This window comes from Hyperoodon ampullatus (genome assembly GCF_949752795.1).
Source record: "Hyperoodon ampullatus genome assembly, chromosome: 2".
Classification (NCBI taxonomy): Eukaryota; Metazoa; Chordata; class Mammalia; order Artiodactyla; family Ziphiidae; genus Hyperoodon; species Hyperoodon ampullatus.
The window spans coordinates 8,878,895-8,898,115 of NC_136915.1; the positions used below are offsets into that span (position 1 = coordinate 8,878,895).

Consider the following 19,221-nt stretch of genomic DNA (forward strand, 5'->3'; position numbering starts at 1 on the left):
ACCCACAGGACTTGGTGATGGAGTGCGTGCCGGGGATGAGCTAAGAGGTGAGATAAAGATGTCTGCTTGCCTTAGAGTTAGTCTGATCCAGGCTCTCGTCTTACAGAGGGGAGCCTGAGGTTGGAGTTGGGGCGGGGGAAGTCGACCCAAGGTCATACAGCTTTGCCGGGTGGTTAGAAACCAAATGAGGAGACGCTTGGGTGAGTGATTCCAGCTCCTGGGGGAAGACCCGCTGACTGCTGTAATTGCCTTCATGTAATTAGGGTGGTGTTCAGATTAACCTGGCCTTCCCCTCGGTAAATGGCATTAGCCAAATGCATGATAATTGGCTGCAGCTCAGAGAGGTGCCCGAGGAGCCCCTCCTAAATTGGCCACGTCCCTGCTCCTCTCCCACCTGCCTGGGCAGCGAATTTCGCTCCAATGTCACTGCCGCTGCAAGGCCTCCCACCATCCCTCAGGGCCTGTCTGCTCCCACTTCACAGGTGGAGAAACCCTGGGATGATCCCGAAGTTCCTGGAAACATCTGGAGAAGGGCCAGGACCCCAGCCAGAGTCCAGCCCCAGCCCCTTGTATCTCTTAGCCTCTGAACTGCCTCTTAAAGGGGCCCCTCAGGCTGTAGCATAAAGATGTCCGGCTTTAGGGGCAGACAAGCCCGATCCTGGCGGGGCTCTGCCTCTAGCTTCCCTGAAGGTCATGTACCCTTCCTGAACCTCTGCTTGCTTGGGGCAAAGCAGGAGGTCTCCCCTATCTCTGCTAGTTGATAACATGCCATTTCTAATTATTCCTATTTATCAAGCATTCATCGCAAGCCAGACACATTGCTAAGCGCATGAGATGCAGCATCCCCTTTTGTCCCTCAGCCACCCTCTGGAGGTACCCTCTGGGTGTCATCCCACTTGACAGAGGAGGGAAGGGAGACGTGGTGAGGATGAGTAGGGTAAGCTGCGAGTTCTTTCTCCGGATGGGGCTGGCAGGTTCCTTTCCTTTGCCTTAAGATTCTTGTAAATTCAGCATTTGGCCTTTCTTCAGTTCCATCTAGTTTCTTTCAGACCCCTGATACCACCCCCTTCCCAAGCTGAGGGCCCTGGGGCCCATGTCCCTCGGGTCGTCTCTGTCCCAGCCTTGGCCGGGCCCAGCCAGGGAGGCCCTGCTGTCTGACACGGTGCGGGGGGTGGGGGGGTAGGTCTGTTCCAGGAGAAGCCCCACAGCCTGCAGAACAACATCCGGACGTCCCTGGAGAAGAAGAAGCGAGGTTCAGGGGTGTCCTGGGCCAGCCGGCCTGAGGCCGCCCTACAGGGTCAGTGGGGAGTGTGCACTGGCTGGTGGGGCAGTGGGAGGTCCTGGTACAAGGGTGCAGGGGCCCTGTGGGGAGAGCACATTAAATCCATGGTTTGATTCTCCTTCGGGAACAAAAGTCTGTGTCCTTGGGTCACCGTGGAAGGGTCGGTGCGGGGGTGAACCTGAGGCCCTTGTCCGTCGTCCCACCAGCTCTCTTCAGCCAACAGGGTGGTCCCTTCTTGCCACCACCCCAGCCTGGCTTGTGGTGCTCTGTGAACCTGCCTTGTGTGCCAAATCCTGAGTGTCTGGCGGTGGCGGGGGGGGCGGGGGGCAGGGGCGTCCTGAACACCGGAGGCTGGCTTATCCCTGCTGGGGTCTCCATCAGATGTCGGATGCCAGGATGCATGTGGGAATAAACCCCCCACATGGGGCAGTTCTGCGTGTCCTTGTCACACGGCCATCGTCACCCCTCTGTGCCCACCATCCTCACCAGCAACACTCCCCCACCGTTCACGCCATGCCTGGGGCATCGCTGTTGGCGTCACTTCCACTACCCTAGTTCCTACTGGCACATCACACCATGGCTCCCACCATCACTGTCATTCCCTCTACCCATGCTGCCACCCCATCCACTGTCCACCACCACCTCCCCTCCATCTATACCTCCACCCCAGCCAGTGTCCACCACCACCTCCCCTCCATCTATACCTCCACCCCATCCAGTGTCCACCACCACCTCCCCTCCATCTATACCTCCACCCCAGCCAGTGTCCACCACCACCTTCCCTCCATCTATACCTCCACCCCAGCCAGTGTCCACCACCACCTCCCATCCATCTATACCTCCACCCCAGCCAGTGTCCACCACCACCTCCCCTCCATCTATACCTCCACCCCAGCCAGTGTCCACCACCACCTCCGCTCCATCTATACCTCCACCCCAGCCAGTGTCCACCACCACCTCCCCTCCATCTATACCTCCACCCCAGCCAGTGTCCACCACCACCTCCCCTCCATCTATACCTCCACCCCAGCCAGTGTCCACCACCACCTCCCCTCCATCTATACCTCCACCCCAGCCAGTGTCCACCACCAACTCCCCTCCATCTATACCTCCACCCCATCCAGTGTCCACCACCAACAACCAGTCCCCCATCATTGCCATGGGCTCGGTCCAGTAGAGAGGAACAGAGCCACCATTCAGAGATGACCCCAAGGTCAGGCTCAGCTCCTCAGTCAACAGAGCCGAGGCTGGGCTGTTGCAGGGTTAGGGGAAGCCAGTCGAGGTGATTGTCCCTCCTCCTCCACCCCTCGTTTGTCCCTAGACTCCCCAGGCACTGTGTACGTCTCCAAGGTGAAGAGCAAAGGCCACCCGGCTGTCTACAGGTTCTCCCTCAACGCCAGCCTGCCTGGCCCTTGGCAGACCCTGTCTTCTGGGGACGGGGAGGTGCCCTCCTTCCAGGTGAGCCTGGCTGTCACTAAGTGAGCTGCCACTACCAGGGGAGGGGGCCCTCAATGCCACACTGGTGGGCACTGGCCACATGGGGGTGGGGGCAGGGCCTGCGAGGATGGAGCTGCTGCAGGCAGGTGAGGACCCTCTCCCACCGTCAGCCAGGCCTGCGGCAGGGACCTGCAGAGTGGTGAGAGCACGGGCTGCCGAGTCAGCCAGGCCTGGGTTCGAGTCCTGGCTCTGCCATTTATAATCTGTATGTCTTTGGGAAGATTATGTAATCTCTCTGAGCCTCAGTTTCCTCATCTGTGATACGGGGACATGAAAGGTACCAGCCAGGGATGTTGGAGGTACATGAGGCAAGGCCTGTGCGTTCTGTAACATCTGGAACGTAGTAAGTGCCCAGTAAAATGGGAGCTGTTAGTTGGATTGTTGTTCTCAGCCGTCTGTTCTAGCGCCCCAGAAAAGGGGCTCCCAGGGCCAACCCAGGCCTCTGATTTTTCCCTCTCAGGAATCATTTGTGTTTCTTTAACATGTTACACCTGCAGGGTGACAGTTACATATGTCAGCTCATTTGTTCGGGGTTTATATTTCCATTCAAAAGATGGGGTGTGAGAGGCGTTCCCTGGCTCTGACCTTTGCACTGCAGTTCTCACCGCCTTGTCACCTCCTCCTAGGACCCTGTCCTGGCCATCCTTATCAGTTTGGCCTCCTCTTCCACTGCCCCATTCATCCTGTGCCTTATCGTCCTAATATTTAATTCAAGGCCCTTAAAAGAATCTGAAGCCATCGTAATTGGCAGCTCCAGGAGGGCAGGGACCAAGCCCGTCTGGCTCACAGCCGTATCCTCAGAGCCCAGCTCAGGGCCTGGCTTGGAGTAGATCCTCAGTTGAAGGAAGGACTGAGGCTCAGAGAGGTAGGGAAGGATTTGCTCCATCTTTAAACTTGAACCCAGGCCTCCTGCGCCTCTGCCCAAGGCTCTACCCCCTGACTCTGGGGGCTGGAATGGGGGCAGGGGGCGGGGAGCACTCCAAGGAGGGAGGGGACCGAGCCTGAGGCTGGGCCCAGGCCGAGGCAGCCTCCCAGAGTCACCTGTCTTGTCTCTGTCAATCCACTGCTTAGGTGTATAGAGCGCCTTTTGGTAACTTCACCAAGAAGCTGACCGCTTGTATGTCTACAGTAGGGCTGCTCCAGGCGGCGAGCCCCTCCGGCAAGTGGATGGTGACGACCTTGGCCTGCGACACCAAGCGGGGCTGGAAGTTTGACTTCAGCTTCTACGTGGCCGCCAAGGAGCAGCAGCACAGCCGGTAACAGAGCCTCGCAGATAAGTCGGTTTCCACCGGCCCGGCCCACTTGTTTGCCCCTCTCACGACACCTTTAAGAAACCCCAGTCCGGGCTTCCCTGGTGGCGCAGTGGTTGGGAGTCCGCCTGCCGATGCAGGGGACACGGGTTCGTGCCCTGGCCCAGGAGGATCCCACATGCCGCGGAGCGGCTGGGCCCGTGAGCCATGGCCGCTGAGCCTGCATGTCCGGAGCCTGTGCTCTGCAACGGGAGAGGCCACGGCAGTGAGAGGCCTGCATGCTGCAAAAAAAAAAAAAAAAAAAAAAAAAAGAAACCCCAGTCCATTTCTACCCATCTGTTCAGATGTTTCTCGCCCAGGACTGGGGGTTGGGGGACACCAAGACGCCAGGCCCGCAGTTCGTTCCCCCATCTGCTGCCTTCCCTCTGGATGGCTCCCACGGGAGGCGCAGCGGCTGTCTGGCCCCTCAGCATGTCAGGCAGTTCCCAACTCAGAGCTTTTGCATTTGCTGTTCCCTGGGCCTAGGATGCTTTTCCGTAGCTCCTCCTGGGATTGACTTGTTCTCAAGATTCAGGCCCTTACCCAGATGCCTACCCACCCCCAACAAGGTTTCCCTGACCAGACCGCCCTCCCCGGCGAAAATAGCCACACCCGCCTCTCCCCATACGTCACCCCGCTGCTCTCTTTCTGGCTTCTACCACCACCTGGAATCATACTGACCTACTGGTTTATTACCTGTCCTTGCTCAGGAGCACGCAGGCATCCTGCGTGAGCAGCTTACTGTTCTGTGCTGTATCCCCTCACGTAGTGCTATGTAGCGGGTGCTCAGGAAACACTTGCTGAGTGAATGAATGGATGAGTACACACTGCATTCCTCTCCAAGGCACTATCCACACTCTCAATACCTACAGTTAATTCAGAAAAAAAATGTTTAATGTTCCCCCTCCCTCAGACTGTAAGGTGATGGGAGAGAGCCCGTGTCTGTTGTCTTTACCTACTGTATACACACGCCCTACCTAGTGCCTGGCCTGAAGTAAGTGCCCATGAACACCTAATGATCAACTGCACTCTGTGCCTCGGGGGTCTCTGAGCCAGCTGGGGCCATCTTTTCCCAAGTTCCACCCGCCACGTTCTGATCATTGAGGCTGTGTCAGCCGAGGGCCTGTCTCTCATCCACTCATTCATTTAACACTGAGCACTGACTGTGAACAGGCACGGGGGTAGTGCTGGGGATGGGAAACAAGACAGATGTGACTCCTGCCCTCGGGAGACAGCAGCTAACAAGTCAAGCACAGTGTCACTGCAAATTACAATACGTGCTCTGAAAGGAAGAGCCCACTGCTGCTGTGGTCCAGAGAACAGCAGCGCGGGGCCTGCACTGGTGACACCAGGGACCCATGGTCTCTGACAGGGCCTGGCCTCAGGACATTGAACACCCACACGAGGCTGATGCTTGGGGCAGGGGGATGACCAAGATGGGCTCACTGGGCCCTTCTGGCCTGGCACACCTCGGCTCGGGGGATGAGGGGGTCCCTCTGCTTCCCCTCCAGGGTCGGGCTCACACTGCGCATATACAGTAGCCACTGGGGTCAGGCTGCCTGGCTGAGCTTAGAACATTCTAGAAAGAGCCTTGAGCTACATCAAGTCCAGTGGTGAATAAGCTAACCATGGAATCCTTTCTTCAAACAGAATCTTGAGGCTCTGTCACTGTTCAGATTAAAGTGGGGCAGGGGGCTTCTGAGCACCGACCCCCAAGGCTAGCCCTGGGGCCCCTTGAGGACCGTTTGGAAGCTGCTGGTCTCTTCCACCCCTCCTGCCACAGGCGAGGAGACACATGCAGAGAGGGGAAGTGCTTTGAGCAGGACCACAGGGTGGGCCTTGGCAGGGGCGGGACTCGAACAGGTGTCCAAACCCCAGGCCTGAACCTAAGATTAAACCCCTGTGCTGGGGGAGCCCGAGCCCGTCCCCTGCACTCTTCCAGCCCCTGCGCACGGCCGCCTGTGCCTCTCCTCCCCCACTGCTCCTGGCCTTCCTGGCCTCAGTCCTGGCCTCGCCTCCTTTGCCTCCACAGGAAGCTGTACTTTGCCCAGTCCCACAAGCCCCCTTTCCACGGGCGTGTGTGTGCAGCCCCTCCTGGCTGCCTGCTCGGCTCCAGCCCCGATGGGCCGACCAAAGGCTTCTTCTACGTGCCCAGCGAGAAAGGTACACGCGGGGCGGCCGCGGCGGGGCCTTGGGAGGCTGGGCCCCGCCTTCCCATACAGCTGTGACTCCCTCCACAGCGCCCAAGGCCCGCCCCTCTGCCACCTTCGGCTTCAACCCCTGCGTGAACACGGGCTGCGGGAAGCCGGCGGTGCGGCCGCTCGTGGACACGGGGGCCATGGTCTTCGTGGTCTTTGGCATCGTTGGCATCAACCGCACGCGGCAGGTGGACAACCATGTCATCGGAGACCCGGTACGGGTGCCCACGTTGGGCAGATGCCAGAGGGCCCGGCCACACCAGGCTTGCAAGCTAGCGCCAGCCCAGGGCCCGCCGGCCCGGCTCCGCACACCCCCTCTCGGCTCCTCGGCTGCTCACCTGGCCCACAGGCTCCGCTACGCAGCACCATTTCTCTTGAGGACTGAGCAGCGTTGAGCTCTTAGAATCGCCCAGGGATCTGGGTACAGTGGGGCCTGAGCCAGCGGCCCCGCATCATTAGGGGTGGAACGGAGATGAGGGCAGTACAGGTGTGCAAAGCCTCCCTGCCCTCCTCCTCCTGCACGGGGCCCTACCTGTGCCCACAGCCCTTGCTGCGTGCCTCGGCCATGGTGCCCTCGCTCGGGGTGGTCTCCCCCCTTGTACATGTTTGTGTCAGGGCTGGGCTCTTGGGCGTTGGAGGGGAGAGGAACTGACACGGAGGTGTGACTAGGTCTGTGCCTGGCCCTTGGTGGGTGCTGAGACATGGTGGAAAGGACCATGGACGTCGGTACCCTTGGTCATGACCCCTGCCTTGGGAAGTCAGCCTGGCTGGGTGTACAGGGTTTCAGACAGAAAGTAATTCGGGAGCCAGGTGGGGTCAGAGGACATCTGTCCAGTCTGGACCGGGAGTCCACAGGTGTTCAGAGGAGGGGTGGGGAGGCAGGGAGGAGAGGAGGCCCACGCTGGAGGACAGGTGGGACTCGGCTGTGCCGAGGGAGAGGGAAAGGCAGGGAGCCCAGGTGAGTGCGTTGTAAGATCAAGGAGGGGAGGCTGAGGGGGCCCGTGCGGGTGGGCAGCAGTGGCAGCAGAGGTGCTGCCGGGGGCAGGGCAGAGCAGGCTCGGGCAGGACCGCGGGTGACCAGGCAGAGGGCTCCAAGTGCTGGCGGTGACGGTAGCAGGAGCTGCCGGAGGTTCCTCCCCAGGAGTGGGGCCCAGGATTGAGTTCCCGACTCACTGAGCAGTCGCACTGGCTTGTGTCTCCTTGGGAAAGGGCAGCGTCATCTACGACAGCAGCTTTGACCTCTTCAAAGAAATCGGGCACCTGTGTCGCCTCTGCAAGGCCATCGCGGGGAACTCGGAGCTGGTGAAGCCGGGCGGCGCCCAGTGCCTGCCCTCAGGTGCGTGCGGAGGACCCGAGGGTGGACAACCCCGAGGGCGCATGTGCCTGGCGTTAGGGCGGCTGCAGACATGTGTCCAAGCTTATGTGTGTCCACGCTAGGGTGGGGGGCGTGCGAATCTTCCAGATGAGAGCGGGCTCGTGCCTAAAGGTGAACCGGCACAGAGCCGCACGGGCGTGGGGAGGTGTGCGGTGTGCAGGGCGCACTGCAGGAGGAGCTTTTCCAGAAATGGGAGCAAGGCCAGGGGCCGGCACAGGTAATAACCCGGGTCAGGCCAGGGCTCTTCCTGAGAAGGCACAAGATGTCAGTTTCTGCCCTGCCCGCTAATGGGTGTTGTAGGTTTCCCGATGGCATTGCCAGTGGTTCCAGACACTTTTTAAACTAGGAGGTTGGGGGAAGGGTGCGTGCCCCTGTGCATACACACCCAGATGGGTAAGTACACGTGCGCAGGCAGGATGGGGGGCAGACGTGCTCCCTTCCCGGGTCCCCGCCCCGACCCACCTCTCCCCTCTCCCCACAGGCTACAGCATCTCCTCCTTCCTGCAGATGTTGCACCCCGAGTGCAAGGAGCTGCCTGAGCCCCACCTGCTCCCAGGGCAGCTGTCACACGGGGCCGTGGGCGTCAAGGATGGCCGAGTGCAGTGGATCTCCATGGCCTTCGAGTCGGTGAGCCCTGGGTGGGCCGCCGGGTGCAGGGCAGTGTGCTGACCTCACAGAGTGCAGTGTCACCATGGATTCCCGGACCTCATCCCAGAGCAGAGCAGAGTGGTTGTTCTTCAGAGGGGAGGCTGAGGCCAAGAGGGGTGAAGTTGCTTGCTCAAGGTCACGGGGTTAGTGAGCGTCAGCATCAAGTGCTAAACCAGGCCGTCTGACCGCCAAGCTCGGCCTTTCTGCCACACGGGACGCCACCCACCTCCCACCACCCTCCCTCCCCGACAGCCCGAGGTCCACGTCGTTTTCCGGGGGCAGGTGACAGTCCAAGACACTCCCCTCTGCCACTGTGAGGGGGCAGGTTTGGGACCACAGAGCCCCCATGCTGGGCCCCCCCAGGAGAGCTCGGAAGACAGGGAACCAGCCATTCGACACTTCACTGCTTCCTCGCTCACCCCCTAGGCTCTGCCAAGGAGACACCCATGCACACACACCCATGCACACACATGTGCACACACATGTGCACACACGCACATCCCCGACCTGGACATTGCAGGCCTGGCCCTTGACACTGTGCACTTGACACTGTGAGACTTGCCAGGTCTGCCCCTGCTGCCTCCGTGCTGAGCCCCGGGGTCCAGTCCTGGCTCTGATCCTGCTGTGCTCTGTGTCCTTGAGCAAAACACTTGTCCCCTCTAGCCTCCAGTTCCTCCTCTAAAGGTTAGGGTTACGGCTCCCTGCCCGCCCTCTGGCGTCATCCAGAAGCTAGGGTAGGTCAGTCACGTGAAGGTGTTGGGGAACGAGAATTCATATGACAAGGGCGATTCTTTTTTTTTTTTTTGGCGGTACGCGGGCCTCCCACCGCTGTGGCCTCTCCCGTCACGGAGCACAGGCTCCGGACGCGCAGGCCCAGCGGCCATGGCTCACGGGCCCAGCCGCTCCGCGGCATGTGGGATCTTCCCGGACCGGGGCACGAACCCGCGCCCCCCGCATCGGCAGGCGGACTCCCAACCACTGCGCCACCAGGGAAGCCCAAGGGCGATTCTTGTTCTTCGGCCCCGGCCCTACTTTCTGTCCCACCGCCTGTGCCACTCACTGCACGAGCAGCCAAAACCCTGGCCACCGCGAGGAGGGCCCACACCCCCTCCAAGCCCTCAGTGAGCCCCAGGCTAACGCAGACACCACTTCAAAGCCCCACGTAGTTTTTTTAAATTGTGGTAAAATATACATAATAAAATTGGCCATTTAAACCATTTTTAAGTGTATAGTTCAGTAATATTAAGCATAGTCACAATGTTGTGCACCCGTCACCGCCATCCATCTATAAAACTTCTCATCTTGCAACACTGACACTGTCCCCATTAAACACGGACTCCCCAGGCACCCCCTCCAGCCACCACTCTGCTTTCTGCCCCCATGGATTTGACTACAGAGGCGGAAGCCCACAGCCCTGTTCTTTTTGTGATTGGTTCGTTTCACTTAGCACAGCGTTCTTCACATCCATCCATGTTGTAGCCGGCGTCTGAATTTCCCTCCTTTTTAAAAAAGGCCGAAGCCGCAGACAGTTGGAGGAGAGAATCCCTGCTCAGGCTCCCCCACCAGCACGCAGACACACACGTGCACACAGACACGCTGTAAACTGGTTTCTGCTCAGGGAGGGCAGAACTGGACCAGCGAGGTAACATACATGAACGTTCCAGAGCTGGCGGCCGTGAACCAGGCAGGTCACCTGCCCTCCCGGACTCACAGTCCAGCCAGGAGAGGAGGGACAGGTTGCCGGGCAGTGACGGGAACTGTGATGGGGAAGCACCGAGGACTTGCAGAGCCCAGAAGATGACCGTCTTGGGGCATCTAGGAGGGCTTCCTAGAGGAGACGGAATCCTCATGAGGCTTGAAGGACGGGTGGGAGCAAGCTGGGCAGAGGGCAGAGGGACAGCGTGGGCCGAGGGTGGGACGCGGAGCTGGGGGGCTCTGGAAGTTGGAGGTGGTTCTGTTGGAAAGGGATGGGGACCTGCCGCCGCTGTGAGAGTCACACATGCACCCAGAGGCTGGTGGGAAGTGATCTCAGATGGGCTCACGCTTCATACAGCTCACTCTCTTTGCAAGTGGCCAGAGGCCAGCTGCAGCTGTCACAGAGCAGACCAGCTATCACCAGGGCAGCAGCACGGGCCACAGCCGCCCGCCTGTCTCACTGGCTCATGTCCCCGCAGACCACGTACAAGGGCAAGTCCTCCTTCCAGACCTACTCGGACTACCTGCGCTGGGAGAGCTTCCTGCAGCAGCAGCTGAAGACGCTCCCCGAGGGCTCAGCCCTGCACCGCGGCTTCCAGACCTGTGAGCACTGGAAGCAGATTTTCATGGAGATCATAGGCAAGTGGCAGCCCAGCCCGCCCCCCCCCACAGGGTCCCGGTGGGGTGGGCGGTGGCAGCAGGGACACGGGGAGGTGACCTACAGCAGGAAGGGCACAACCTGGCCCGTCTGAGCCACACTTGTCTTCTCAGTTCTGGCCGAGAGCCCTGGAGAAACTGGGATGACACAGTGGCCAGGAACACTGATCAGAGACCAGAGTTTGGGTCCCCTCCTGCTTGGGGGCCTCTGGCCACATTCTCTGATCCTGAATTTGGCCACCTAAAAAGTAGTGGTAATGACCCTCATGGCAGTGGTCTCTCATTAGGAGCCCTTATTTTTTTTGTTTTGTTTTGTTTTTGCGGTACGCGGGCCTCTCACTGTTGTGGCCTCTCCTGTTGCGGAGCACAGGCTCCGGACGCTTAGGCTCAGCGGCCATGGCTCACGGGCCCAGCCGCTCCACGGCATGTGGGATCTTCCCGGACTGGGGCACGAACCCACGTCCCCTGCATCGGCAGGCGGACTCTCAGCCACTGCGCCACCAGGGAAGCCCTAGGAGCCCTTCTTGATGCCAAGCCCTGGCTGAGGCCTGACCTATGTTATCTCTTTATCTTTTTTTTTGTTTTTTTTGTTTTTTGTTTTTTTGCGGTATGTGGGCCTCTCACTGTTGTGGCCTCTCCCGTTGCGGAGCACAGGCTCCGGACACGCAGGCTCAATGGCCATGGCTCATGGGCCAAGCCGCTCCACGGCATGTGGGATCCTCCCAGACCGGGGCACGAACCCGTGTCCCCTGCATCGGCAGGCGGACTCTCAACCACTGCGCCACCAGGGAAGCCCTGTTATCTCTTTAAACTCCAAACGAGGCCTAGGGAGTAGGTACTATCATTACCCCATTTTACAGATGAAGAGATGGGGGCTCAGAGAAGTCAAGTGGCTCACCCAGAGTGACACAGCTAGCTGTGACGGTGCCCATCTGCATACCCCAGTACCTCTGGTCCATGAGGGTGAGGGGGCTGCGGGTGCCCCACGGCGCAGCCCAGCTGAGGGCCCTCTCCTCTCCCGTCCAGGGGTGCAGAGCGCCCTGTACGGCCTGGCGCTCTCCTTGCTCATCTGCGTGGCCGCGGTGGCCGTGTTCACCACCCACGTGCTGCTCCTGCTGCCCGTGCTGCTGAGCATCTTGGGTAAGTGGCCCGGGGGCCAGGAGCGGGCAGGGGGCTCGCTGCTGGCTTCCGGTCAGCAGGTTTCTCTCCACCCTTAACTGTCCCGTCTTTTCAGCGAAGGTTTCCCGACTCCCCACCCCAAGCAAAAAGAGCCTCTGTGACAGTCCTTCATCGGACCACGTGCTCCCCGAGGGGAGCCAGGTGTCACCAGGTGGTAGCTCTCGTCCCGGGGACATGTTGCTGCACTTGTCCCCTCTTTCAGCAGCCCCGCCCCCCCAACCCAGCTCTCTCTGGCCCCGTCCCTACTCATCGCTCCTGTCCCCAGAGCCGGGGGCTCCACCGTACACTTTACCACCTTCCCCGGGGGCCCTTAGAATTTGTCCAGCAACCTCCAGGACTGTATGGGTGGGAGCAGGTCCCAGCCGCCTCCCCGCCGCCTCCCGCGCCCCGCAGGCAGCGTCTGCCTCGTGGTGACCATCATGTACTGGAGCGGCTGGGAGATGGGCGCCGTGGAAGCCATCTCGCTGTCCATCCTTGTCGGCTCCTCGGTGGATTACTGCGTGCATCTGGTCGAGGGCTATCTGCTGGCCGGAGAGAACCTGCCCCCGCAGCAGGCCGAGGTGAGCACCCTGCCTGCCCCACCGCTCCCCAGCAAATCTTCTCCTGCCTCGGTGCCAGTGAGGACCTCCAAGGGTAGCTGGACACCCCTGGTGCCCAATGCCCAGCCAGGACGCATTCCAGGAGGCTCAGTTTCCAGGGCCATTCTCCACGCCCAGGGGACTCAAGTTCTAAGGCAGCTCCACCCAAGCATCGCTGTGGGTGGTGGGTGGTGGGTGGGCCCACTCCCCCCAGCCTCTGTCTCCCTAAGTGAGCACGAGGAGTTGAACCAGGCGATGTCCAGGGGCCCTTCCTGCTTCTCGGTTCCCTGAGTGTAAGTCTCATTCTGTAGCCCGGGAAGCAAGTCTGAGCCCTTCTAGTCGTGACCTTGAGGCCACGAACCCCTGCCCCCGCTGGACCTCGTGGCATAGGGAAGACATGCCCGCGTACCAGTGCCAAAACTAGCTCTGGGTCTCGTAATGTTTTTGGCTTTTCTTACTTTGGAATTGTGTTGGTGTGAAACATTCATAAATATGTAAATTAAATCGGTTATACATTTAGCTGCTCTTGGTCAAAAGAAGGAAATCAGTTCCAATCACGGCTCACATGTTTGAGGACCTACTGTGTGATCATCAATGCTCTGGTTGTCACAGCCACATTTAACACGCCCCTACTGTGTGCTGTGCACCGTGAGCTGCTGCAGGGGAACCGCTTCAGCTTCACGCCAACCCCAGGGAGCAGGTGCTGTTATCACCCCCCGTTCACGGAGGTGGAATGGGGAGCCCGTGAGAGCCAGGCTGGCCTTGGACAGCGATGCGTGTTTATCCCGGGTCCAAGCCCCCATTCCAAAGCCCCAGGCAGGGAGGCACCCCCTCCTGCGTCTGGGGCCCCAGCTTTCTCTCACCCACACCCAGGATGCCCACTCGCAGCGCCAGTGGCGGACGCTGGAGGCTGTGCGGCATGTGGGCGTGGCCATCGTCTCCAGCGCCCTCACCACAGTCATCGCCACGGTGCCCCTCTTCTTCTGCATCATCGCCCCGTTTGCCAAGTTTGGCAAGATCGTCGCACTCAACACTGGAGTCTCCATCCTGTACACGCTCACGGTCAGCACAGCCCTGCTCGGCATCATGGCGCCTGGCTCCTTCACCCGGACCAGGACTTCCTTCCTCAAAGCCCTGGGTGCCGTGCTCCTGGCAGGGGCCCTGGGGCTGGGCGCCTGCCTGCTGCTCCTCCAGAGCGGCTATAAGATCCCCCTGCCCGATGGGACCTCCCTATAGCCCTGGCACTACGTCCGGCCTTGCACACCTTTGGTCCAGTGGGTGGGGGACGAGACGCTCATTCTCTGACCCCAGAGGCACTTTGTTCCCAGCTTGGCTACAACTAGTTATGTTCCCAGGCCTGGGCCAGACGTCACTCACCTGTGTGACCCACACTGCCTTCATCACGGTGCCGGCCACCGCTGGGTGGTCAAGCTGGCGGCCGCCCTGGACTATGCCTGGTGGTGGAAGAGACCAGCCTTCCTCCTGTGCCTGGTCACCATGAGGGTCCGGTGATTTTTGCAGGGGGCTTCCCTCTCACACTGCCTCGGTGCTCACAAGAACTTTCTGCTGTGGGTGTTACAGTTCCCCCATTCTACAGATGTGAAAACTGAGGCATCAGGGGGCAAAGTGACTGACCTGTGGCGGCACAGCCAGAGCTGCCTCCCTCGGGGACTTTGCAGGAAGAGTACAGTGGGCTCAAGGGCGGGGCCTCGCACTCCCTGCCCCCTCCTCCCCATCAGTTTTACAGCGGCCGATGCTGGGTGGTCCTGTGATCTTCCCCAGGGCTTTTAGTCCTGGCCGGGGAGCACAGAGGAACTGGCCTGGGGTACTGCATGTCCCGCCCCTGGCCCCAGCCTCAAGGGGCGCCTGCTCTTTGGAAGCCATGGGGCCCCAGCACAGCCTTCCTTACAGATCTGAGCCCCTACCTCCCCCACCTGACTCTGGGGGTGGAATTTGGGGGAAGGGGGCAGCCCCTGGGAGGGGGAGCTGGCCGTGCCTGCCGCCTGCTCACAGCAGATGGTTCGTATTAAAGTGAAATGACACTGCAGACCGCTGCCATTAACACGAGCATTTTAAGCATCGCTGGCTCCATCGCATTCTTAAAATTGAAATAACAGTGTTCGCCTGCCGCCCGGCTGGAACCTGGCACGAGGGGTGGGGCCGGGCCTGGAAGGAGATGGAGGTGGGCTGGAAGGGGCCAGACCCTCTGGGGAGCAGGGTCACAGAGTGCTGTGCAGGCTCGGGAGGCTGGGTACCGCTGGGGGAGCACCGTGGGAGGGGGCCCATCTGGCTCCCCGCAGGGACGTCCGTCAGCACCTTCAGCGCGTCTGGTATCGTGCTGTGACCTTCTTCCTCGGGACAGACGTTGGCCCCTGGGCTTTAGGAAGCTGGACACAGACTGAGCTGGGACTAAACCCTTAGGGCGGGGAAGACATACCTGAGGGTTGTCTCCAGGTCAGCTCGCCTGGTCACCTGTGAATATTGACCAGGGTCGGGGGGTGCTGGGCGTGCACGACAGACACGCAGCACCGTGTCCCCGCCCGGTGCATGCCTGGCGCCCAGCAGCTGCTCAGGATTTGCTGAGGGAGCATCAGACAGACACCGAACACATGATTAATGGTACAAGTTGACACATAGCACTTACTGTGCCAGACGCCCTTCTCAGGGTTTGTATTAGTCTGCTTGGGCTGCCGTAACAGAGTGCCCTAAACTGGGTGGCTTATAACAGGAATTTATTCTCTCACAGTTCTGGAGGCTGGAATTCCAAAGCAAGGTGTTGGCAGCATGGGTCCTTCTGGAGGTTGGTCCTTTCTTTCTTTCTTTCTCTCTTTCTCTCTCTCTCTTCCTTCCTTCCTTTCTCTGTCTCTCTCTCTTCTTTCTTCATTCATTCACTTATTTATGGCTGGGTTGGGTCTTCGTTGCTGTGCGCGGGCTTTCTCTAGTTGTGGCGAGCGGGGGCTACTCTTCGTTGCGGTGCGCAGGCTTCTCATTGCGGTGGCTTCTCGTGTTGCGGAGCACGGGCTCTAGGCATGCGGGCTCAGTAGTTGTGGCTCACGGGCTCTAGAGCACAGGCTCAGTAGTTGTGGCACACGGGCTTAGTTGCTCCATGGCATGTGGGATCTTCCCGGACCAGGGCTCGAACCCATGTCCCCTGCAGTGGCAGGCGGATACTCAACCACTGCACCACCAGGGAAGTCCACAGCTCATGGTTCTTAATGAGCTTTTGCCAAGCGTTAATGAGATGCCCTTCATTAGCTCAGGCACAGCAGTTAGCTTGGGGTCTGTGAGGATGTGCAGGCATTTGGTGGGCTAAGGCGGGACAGAGGACAATGAGGGCAGCCCATGGAGAGGGACCCCTGTCACCTACAAAGGTTCCCTGAGCCCTTGCTTCTTTCTCCTTCACTTGGAAGCCAGGAAATCAATGAGAGCCGGGTGCTTTGAAGTGCTGGCCGTGTCCCAGGCCCCATCCATGCATTCTTGGGAATTCTCACAGGGAGTGTTTTTGTCCCATTTCACTGCTAACAAAACTGAAGCCCAGAGACGTGAAGTAACTGGCCTGAGGTCACACAGCTTGTGCGAGATAGAGCTGGAATTCCCACCCAAGGCTGATGGCTCCTGAGTATATGCTCGCTCTCTGATACAGCCTCTCCTGCAAGCAGATTTGACTCACAGAAGCAGCCAGCCCCAGGCCAGCTGGGCAACCAGGGTCCTCCCTCCTTCACAGCCACCCACCTGTGTGCTACTTGGAGAGGAAGGAGCACCAGGCCTAGAGGGGAGAGTGCAGCGTCCAAGTCTGGGTTCCAGCCCTGCCTGGGTGACCTAGAGCAAACCACTGCACACTGATTCAATGCCCTGGAAAGTGGGGCAGGGGACAGCGTGATGTCCAGGGCTCTGCCTCCTCCCAGTGCTATGCTGCCAGGATTTGAGTCTCCTTAAATCAAGCTGCCCCAGTGCCCACCATCGGTGGCCGTCTTCTCCTGTGAGTCTCTCCTGTTGTCGTCATGTTCACATCCAATAAGCAGGAGGATGCCCACTGGAGCTGTCGTCTGCTCAACAACAATTTATTGAACACCTACTATGTGCCCGGCACTGTTCCAGGCCTCAGCCATCCAAGAAAACGCAAAAACAGACCCAGACCTGACCACATGGACCTTACAGTCGAGGTGGGGAAAATCTTTAATAAAAGAACCCCTCAGATATTTAACCACAAACCAGAGAGCTGTGAGGGAGAAGAGTGAGGGGTAGGGGCACAAAGCCCTGTGTCTGGGGCTGGCAGAGGGGTCCCTGCCCTGGGATTGAAAGGATGAGGACCACGTATACTTACAGCTGATTCACTTTGTTGTACAGCAGAAACTAACACAACATTGTAAAGCAATTATACTCCAATAAAGATGTATAAAAAAAATAAACAGAAGGTTAATGCTTTAAAATAAATAAATAAAATAAAGGATGAGGACCAGTTCCCTTGCCTCTGGGGGGTTGGTCCTATCAGACACAGGCCTTCTTGAGCCACAGGACAGCCTACCACAGGCTGATGCTAAGGCATAAAAGGAGGGATTCCATTGTATCTTAGGGGACAAGGCTGGAGCTTCTGGGGGCAGCAGACAGGGAAAGTGGCGACACACTGGGTCAGGAGAGAACATCTGGCTGTTCTAGAAGCTCAGAGTCACACACACACCCCACCCAGTGACCTGAGAGAGAGGCATGGAATGGCCTCTACACACAGTTCTCAGTCCTGCCTCGGTCACTGCAGAGAAAGTTGCCCAGATAGAACCGGGTCTCCTTTTCCTCCTGGGGCCTCCAGAGGAGTTCAGAGTGGCATTCATGTCCTCTCCAGCAGGCTAAATACCATTGCCTTTGGCATTCAAGGCTCAGTAGAGTCATGTGAAAACCCAGCCACTCCAAACGGACTTAAAATAGGAGCCCAGCAGCTGGAGGCCATGGGTCCACACATCACCGTACCTGGAGGTCTCGGGCTGGCATAGGGCCTGATGTCTTTACCCAGCCCTGCCCGCCAAGGCTGCCTGGATTTGCCTGAGACTAGCTCTGCAGTTTTCACCTTGGGACCCGGTTGCAGCAGCGGGTGGGGTGCACCTCCCGGCCACAAGGAGGCGCTCAGGCCCCCGCACCACACCTCCAAGGGAGGAGCACAAAGGAAGCCTCTTCTAGTTCCTCATCCTCTTCCTGAGCTTTACAGCCTCTGCTTGGGTTTCCCCACCTTTAATTGCCTCCGATATAAGCCCATCCTTCCCTTTTCTGGACACTGCACCTTGATTTTTCTTTGGGGATCCTCCCGCAATCCAGACCTTGTGATGCAGGTGAAGCTGAGGCACCCTCGCCATACACACTCCTCCCATTACCCCCTTACGTTATTCCTACCCCCCTCCTCCACCAGGTGGGTAGGTAGGTGACCCAGACCCAGCCAATCAGTGCATTCCATCCTCCTGGCCATAGTGATTGGTTGAGGAATTGACACCTGACCCAAATCAGTCCCATGAGCCCATGAGCCTCTTCTTGGGAAAGATACACTCTCTTTTGACCTATATTTCTAGGCTGTGGAAGGAAAGACTGGAGCCTGCCTGGGAACGAGGCAACACAGAGGAAAGCAGAGCCAAGGGTGAAAGACAGATTTCTGATGACATCACTTAAGCCCCTAGATCCAGCCATGCCTGAAGCTAATGTATCCCTAGATTATTTTCATAAATAAGCCAATAAATTCCCCTTCTCCTTAAGCCACTTTGAGTAAGATTCGCTCTGACTTTAAGTCAAAAGTCCTAACTAAACAGTCCCTCCACCCACCCACTTCACACACCCTCTCAAAAGCCTTCATTGTGCTCCTATCGCTTACAGGTTAAATCCCCAACTCTCTCTCACGTGACATTCAAGGTCCATCGTGACCTGGCCCTGACCCCTCTCCAGGCTTCTCTCCTTCTAGGTCCTCCAGCCATCCTGGGCTCTTCACCCCAGACATTCCCCATCTCCCTTGTGGTCTACACCCACACATCCCCCTGTCTTTTCCCCCACTGACACCTGTCAAACTCTGACCTGTCCCTGAAGGCTCAGCTTAGATGCTACCTCCTCCCTGAAGCCTCCCTCTTCTTTCTCACTGCTCTTTGCTGGAACACTGAGTCCCATGCTCTGGTTGAGCTGTGTCTACATCCATCTCCCTGGCTGGGAAAGAGCCCTTGAGAAAGGACAGGGCTGTGCTCACCCCTACACTGTCCAAGGAAGCTGGACTCTATGCAAGGGGGATGGGGATACAGTGAAGGGTTTTTAAAGCAGAAGACCATCTTATGCCTGTTCAGTGGTAAAAATCTAAACGTTTGGTAACACACTCTGTTGACAAGGCTACATATGCAAACAGGCTCTCGTATGCATTGCTGGTGGGAGTTTAAACTGGTTCAACCATCGTGGAGGGGAATTTGGCAGTAACTATCACAATGGCACGATCCTTTTGATTCAGCAGTGCCACTGCTGAGCATTTATCCTGCAGATAAACTTCCACTGGGCAAGTTATTCACTGAAGCCTTGTCTAGTATATCAAAGGATTGGGAGCTCCTAAATGTCCATCAGTGCAGTGACCGATGAAATAAGTTACGATCAGTCCATTGAGACAATAGGATACTCTGTGTCTATAAACGAAGAATAAGGAAGCTCTGTAAGTGCTGATATGCGAAAAACCACCAAGCTATATTAAAAGAGAGGAAAGTTGCAAAACTGTGTGTAAAATATGTTGAAAAAATGGGTGGGAGAGAGAATGTATGCTCATTTTGCTTGTATATGCATAAAAATAACTGAAGGAAACGCAAGAAAAACTAAGGCA

The 19,221-nt window shown here is 58.3% G+C and overlaps 1 protein-coding gene across 1 annotated transcript in view; it reads left to right on the top strand.

Moving 5' to 3' along the window:
* The window catches only part of DISP3 (dispatched RND transporter family member 3), a gene marked incomplete at both ends in the record, with an annotated part of 31,237 nt that extends 17,603 nt beyond the window's left edge, over positions 1 to 13,634 (top strand). Inside the window, 11 exons of the mRNA XM_079698024.1 lie at positions 1,184 to 1,297; positions 2,604 to 2,740; positions 3,851 to 4,035; positions 6,101 to 6,231; positions 6,309 to 6,481; positions 7,476 to 7,602; positions 8,123 to 8,268; positions 10,464 to 10,623; positions 11,668 to 11,785; positions 12,218 to 12,380; positions 13,272 to 13,634. Coding sequence (XP_079554150.1) covers positions 1,184 to 1,297; positions 2,604 to 2,740; positions 3,851 to 4,035; positions 6,101 to 6,231; positions 6,309 to 6,481; positions 7,476 to 7,602; positions 8,123 to 8,268; positions 10,464 to 10,623; positions 11,668 to 11,785; positions 12,218 to 12,380; positions 13,272 to 13,634 — 1,817 coding nt within the window. The remainder of the gene's footprint in view (positions 1 to 1,183; positions 1,298 to 2,603; positions 2,741 to 3,850; positions 4,036 to 6,100; positions 6,232 to 6,308; positions 6,482 to 7,475; positions 7,603 to 8,122; positions 8,269 to 10,463; positions 10,624 to 11,667; positions 11,786 to 12,217; positions 12,381 to 13,271) is intronic.
* Between the last annotated feature and the right edge of the window lie 5,587 nt (positions 13,635 to 19,221).